Raw genomic sequence first — 5,615 nt, 5'->3', positions numbered from 1 at the left:
TGCCCAGGAGCTGCTGAGGCCAGCAGTGGGGATGAAGGCTAGGCCTTGTGGGCTGGGAGGTGGCTCTGGGGACTGTGACACGCCAGGTCATGTGTCACAGTAGGAGCTGTGAGCAGGGGCACAGACAGCTCGGCAGCTGAGTGACACGATTCTGCTGGCTGTGACATCACAGAGAACAGTTCACGCTGGCACCTGTGTGCAGGGCAGTAGTGGGCAGTTGGGTTCCAGCAGCCAGTGAGTGCAATCAACCAGGGAATGCTAGACTGGATGGGACCTGGGAAAGATGTGTTGAAAGGCAGAGTGAGAGCTGGGACCCTCAGGACAGGGCGCTTGTCCCCAGGGCTGGGGGAGGAGAGGCCTGAGGCTGTCATTGTGGCAGATGCCCAAAGAGGCTCTGGGGACATTCCAGGTGCCTCCAGCCCCCTGCTCTTTTCCAGCCAGATGTGCTGAGCCCCCTTTCTCCCTCCAGGCCATGTCTCCAATGCTGACCTTCATCCTTTCCCTGTTAGCCACCCACGCTGGGCTGAAAGTGAATCTAAATATTGAGAAGGATGAAGTAAAACGGATGCTGGAACGTGAGGAATATCTCCATCAGGAGATGACTCGGCTCCTGAAGGAGATGCAGGGCAGCAGTGGCACCATGGAAGCTCTGCTCTCATTGGCACTGCAACAGCAGTGGCTGCTTTGGGCCAGTGCAGCAACCCTGCTTCTGGGCCTGCTGGGTATGGGCTGCTGTCTGGTCAGGAGGAAGAAGCGTGGTTCTGCCAGCTGCAGGGAGCAGAGGGGAGCCAAGAGAAGGAAGGCTGTCAGCAGCGAGGAGAAGGTGAGCAGTGAGAAGTTTGGCTTATGAGAAGGTCAAAAACAAGTAGAAGGAGAAGGTTAGTAGCCAGGTGAAGGCTGGCAGCAAGGAGAAGCGTGGCAGCAGTGAGAACACTGGCAGTGAGGAGAAAGTTGGGAGTAGGGAGAAAGTCGGTGAGCTCGAGAAACTCAAGGGTGCAGACTAGTCGTGGCAGCACTTTGGCTGTGCCCACCCCATCACCAATGGGCATATCCAGGATAAGGCTGCAGTGGGCTGTTAGCAACCTGGTCTAGTTGAGAATGTCCCTGCTCATTGCTGCAGGCTGACACTGGATGGCCTTTCAAGGTCACTGCCAAGCCCAACTGTTCCATGTTCCAGCAGGGCCTGCCCAGCACAAAGGTACTGAAGGAGTTGGTGGACGAGCTCCTTGGTGTCTGCCGAGTGCTTTCCCGCAGGAGCTTCATGCCGGAGTTGCACCCAGGCCCTGGGTGCAGCTGTGACACCTGCTCTGAATGCTGCAGCATCCAGGAGAGCAACAGCACCTACCGCCCGCTGGTCATCCTGCGGCCACCCCCTGGCCACTCCTTCAGCCTGGAGAGCACAGAGCGGCCACCAGCCAGGCGCATCCGTGTGGCGCTGGAGTGCCTGTGCACCGGGGAGCAGCTGCTGGGGCAGACGTGCTTCCTGCATGCCTCTGGTGGCCTGCTGCCCCAGGATCAGGACTGGTACCTGCTGGACACCCTCTGCACGGGCTCATGCTTAGATCCAAAGAAAGTCACCCAGTGGGTCCAGATGTTGGTGGCATCAGCCTGGCGCTGTTTACCACAGTCGCGTTACTACCATCTCACAGCACTGCCCTCCAGCAAGTCCTGCATCTGGCAGCTGAGCAGCACCTGTGGGCTGCACTGCAGGATTGAGCTGGCTTTGGCTGTGCAGCAAGACGGCTCAGGTGCTTTCCTGAGCCTTGAGTAGGCAGCAACCAGCAAACAGCAGCACCATGTAGGCCAGAGAGCTGCCACCTCTCAGACTCACTGCCAAGTGACCACCACTGCGGAGGTGACATCATTGTTTCCAAAGGAGGCTGTTCAGGTCTTGACAGGTTAAAATTTCAAGAAATCTTTACAAACCACCACAGGACCATAATAGACCCTTGCTCTGTAAGCCCACCAGCCTGCACAACTCCCTCTTATTAATTTAATAAAAAACCATCCTCTAAAGATTGTAAAATGAACTTTTTAAAATAACTTAATAAACACAAAACAATAAAACAATCAAACAAACTTCACTCCTGGAACCAGTCTTAAAGATGCAGAATTCAGTATTCAACACCAACAGACAATTTCGGGATACAAGCATCATTAAGTCATCCCAAGACAGTAATTTTCTGGCCATCCACTGAAGGTGTCAACTAATACCAGTATCTACGGGTATCCCTTTTTGTGTGGTACCTCTGCGAAATCTAATTTCCAGGACACCTGAAACACCATGCATGACAGCAAGGGCTGGTGGCCTTTCCTTGTCACCCATGTGGACAGAGCCCACGGACATCATAAATCCAGCAAGTTCCATTTTTCCAAAGGCTGCCTGACCTTATTTCCCAACATATTTTCCAAAGAGAACTGGTGTTCACCAGTCTCCCTCTTGCTCCCATGTATTTCACTTCACATACCTATGGGTTAATACGATGAAGATTCTAATGAAAGATGGGAATTTCTTTGATATATGTTTACTTTGTTTTTCATTTGCCTACGGAGTATCTTGAAAGCTGAAAAATGAGGTTGAGAAAAAACAATTCTGGTTTGATTGTGAGGTGCTTGGATTGTGTCAGGTGGAAGGTGTGAGTGTGCAGTGGAGCAAAAGGAAGAGAAAAGGAAGGCAAAGGGAATAATGAATTTGATGGAAAAGGGGAAGTTGTTCTGCCAGGTTCACATATTCCAGGCATCTGTCCATGGCAGTAGCTAGGTAATTACTGGCTTTCGTCTTCCATTTGTGCTTGGACAGAATGGTTAGATTCTTTCCAGTCTTGCGTTGCTGGGATTTTTCATATCTCATCATTGCTACCCAAGGGTTTTCTCTGCCCTGCTCAGGCCCAAGCATTTCCTCTGTTCCACATGGAATCTCTGCTCAACATGGACCCTCCACTCCACAGAGATCCTCCGGCTCCACGCGGACCCTCCGCCTACCAAGGCTCGCTGCCATGGCCCAAAGCCATGCAGCCGCTCGCTCCAGGCCATGCCCCAAGCGATGCGACTGAAGGCAGATGCAGGGTTTGAAGCCGTGGCCTCGGGGCTGCTGCAGCACCCCTAACTCACTGAGCCAAACATTCCATCTGCCTGACCTTCCTGCACTGGGGTGGTGATTCCTGCCGACCTGCGTCTCTCTGGGTCCTGCCTTGGTGGGGTGTTTCCTGGCGTCCCCAGCCATTCCCCACAGCTCTGCTGTAAGTCTGACTTTGGTGGGATGTTCCCCAGTGTCCTGTCTGTGCTGTGATTCCCACTATGGTGGGATGTTCCCCAGTGTCCTGTCTGTGCTGTGATTCCCACTTTGGTGGGATGTTCCCCCGTGTCCCAGCTCTCCAGGTGGAACAGCCATGCCAGGCTGGCTGTGCTCCAGCTGCGGGACCCCCATTCCCTTCTCCTAGTAGCACTGGGGGAGGAGGCAGAGGGATGGGGGAGGGGTGGGAGGACAGGCTTTTAAGGTCTGCTTTTATTTCTCGTTTTCCTGCTCTGATTTTGTAGGCAATAAATTAAATTACTATCCCCAAGCTGAGCCTGTTTCACCCATGATTCTGTTTAGTGAGTGGTCTCTCTCTGCCCATCACTCATGGGCACCGTATTTCCTTTCCCATGAGCGGAAAGCGACGGAGTGGCTTTGGTGGGTGCCTGGCATCCAGATGATGAAAGGCTGACCTGGAACAAAGACCAGACAGAGTTAAATGGACAAAATGGGTATTTATTTAAAGGCCTTAAAAGGATCCACCTTGGGCAGCACAAGACTCTGGCCAGGGTTACATGCAGGACGAATCCAAGATGGATCCCAGACACAAATTTCTACACTTTTATAAGTTTTGACATACCAGGTTAATTGTCCAATTACAGCTTCAGGTTATAAAGTCTGAACTCCCTGGCTTGCCCCCTTCCCTTGGCCATTATTTCTGCTTTTTCGGCACCTGGTGTCTTTGATTCTCCAGCTGGGAAGGGATTGTTTTGTCTAACTCCCCTGTGAAGAGAACTTGCTAACACCTAATATGAAGTTTCAGAGTTACATACCAGGCAGCAGAGAATATGAACAATAGAAAAGCTAAACCCCAAGGCTCAACCTAGAAGATGCCAAAACACAAGTGAAGTACCCTGATGAAGAAAAGTCATGTAGAACAAGGTGATTTGGTTAACCATGAGGAAATCTTCTGCAGGTCAGAGCAGAGGTTTGTGCTTTGAGCAAGATTTCCAGGGATGAAGTCTGTGGTTATAAACACAAAAGATTTCCTGATTGCCACAAGTGAGAGAAGAAAGACACAAAACCTGAAAAGGGTAGAAATTAAAGAACTCTGGAAGCAAATTCAGTAACCACTGTGAGCCATTTTAATTTTGCCAAAGAGACATGAAACAAACCAGCCAGCCAAATAAACAAATGAACAAGCTCACAGATTTGTTTAACAAGTGTAATATTCAATGGACTGAATTTAATTTATGCCAGGTTTTCAGCTGAGAATCTGGCAGCAACAGCAGGAGTGACTGCATTGGCTACAGCAGTACTTGGGTGCTGCAATGGGAAATGTAAACTCTGGAGAAGAGTTTTGTAAGCTTCTGCCTTCTGGCTTATGTTTCTGTTATCATCCTTTGTCAGTACTAGATTAAAGGCCCTGATTTTTTGGATTTTGTATTTTTTAATTTCTATTATTTAATATTCATTTAATTCACACTGTTCAGATGCTTAGCCTGAACTAAAGTTATGGCTTTATTCAGAAGATAATTATGACATGAGAGTGAGCAAATGATCCTGAAGGTCACTGTCTTGTCAAACTGCCTGAATGCTTGGACTGACCTGTTCATTTTGGATTTACTTCATTCTGGCAATAACAACTTGCAATGTTAAAAATTCCATTGCTATGGACTAGGAATGATGCTGTGTGGGTTGGAAAAACAACTCAAATTTTCTCCTGATTTCCCCTGTCTCTGACCTGGAGGGGGAAGGAGAATGTTTTTTCCCATGAACACTTTCTCAGGCTTCTGAAAAAATAGTGTAGAGAAAAATCTTAGGGCTAAGATAGGAGAGGAGATTAACTAAATATATTATATATATATATATATATATATATATATATATATATATATATATATAAAATATATAATGAAAACTTCTTTTTCTTTCCAAATACCCTTTGTCTTGGGCTACAAGGAATTGCACAACATTATGCTACTTACCTTTCACTTGATGGCTGGACTTCACTGGTATAAGGAGGACTACTCAAATGTTAAATATTGCTTTTCTAGGGGTATCTAAGATGCCCTTGCAAAGCCTCTCAGGTGTCTTGCTGCACTGCAGAAAGGTGTTTATACCTATCCATTCCGTCTGATCCTCAGGCCATTAGAGCTGGGTGAAGAGAGATTAAACCACTGGATTAGACAGCATCACAACTTCCATTTGGCTGAGGTGTCATTTCTATTCTGCAGAGGGACCAAGACAAATACAGCTTTTGGCTGAATGCACAGCACCTCAAGTTTAGTATTGAATGTGTAGTTTTCCAAATCAGTTTTCCAGTTATAACACATTGGTGGCTTTTTTTCGTTCTCTGGCTCCTTTCCTCGAACTTTGC

General features: G+C 48.4%; 1 protein-coding gene across 1 annotated transcript; it reads left to right on the top strand.

Annotated features, from left to right (window-relative positions):
- The first annotated feature begins 217 nt into the window (after positions 1–217).
- LOC130265353 (inositol 1,4,5-trisphosphate receptor-interacting protein-like 1) lies at positions 218–4,674 on the top strand. Its single transcript, XM_056514394.1, has 3 exons — positions 218–234; positions 470–823; positions 1,178–4,674. Exons 2-3 carry the CDS (start codon positions 473–475, stop codon positions 1,769–1,771), a joined length of 945 nt encoding a protein of 314 aa, XP_056370369.1. The 5' UTR covers positions 218–234; positions 470–472; the 3' UTR covers positions 1,772–4,674.
- The last annotated feature ends 941 nt before the right edge of the window (positions 4,675–5,615 follow it).

The sequence above is a fragment of the Oenanthe melanoleuca genome, chromosome Z (assembly GCF_029582105.1).
Source record: "Oenanthe melanoleuca isolate GR-GAL-2019-014 chromosome Z, OMel1.0, whole genome shotgun sequence".
NCBI classification, from domain to species: domain Eukaryota; kingdom Metazoa; phylum Chordata; class Aves; order Passeriformes; family Muscicapidae; genus Oenanthe; species Oenanthe melanoleuca.
The sequence above is the reverse complement of the archived record's forward strand: the minus strand, read 5'-3'. Positions and strand labels throughout refer to the sequence as shown.

Coding starts and splice junctions, on each gene's coding strand:
- LOC130265353 (XM_056514394.1), top strand. CDS start 473: ATGTCTCCAATGCTGACCTTCATCCTTTCCCTGTTAGCCACCCACGCT. Junction 824..1,177: donor CTGTCAGCAGCGAGGAGAAG/GTGAGCAGTGAG, acceptor TCCATGTTCCAG/CAGGGCCTGCCCAGCACAAA.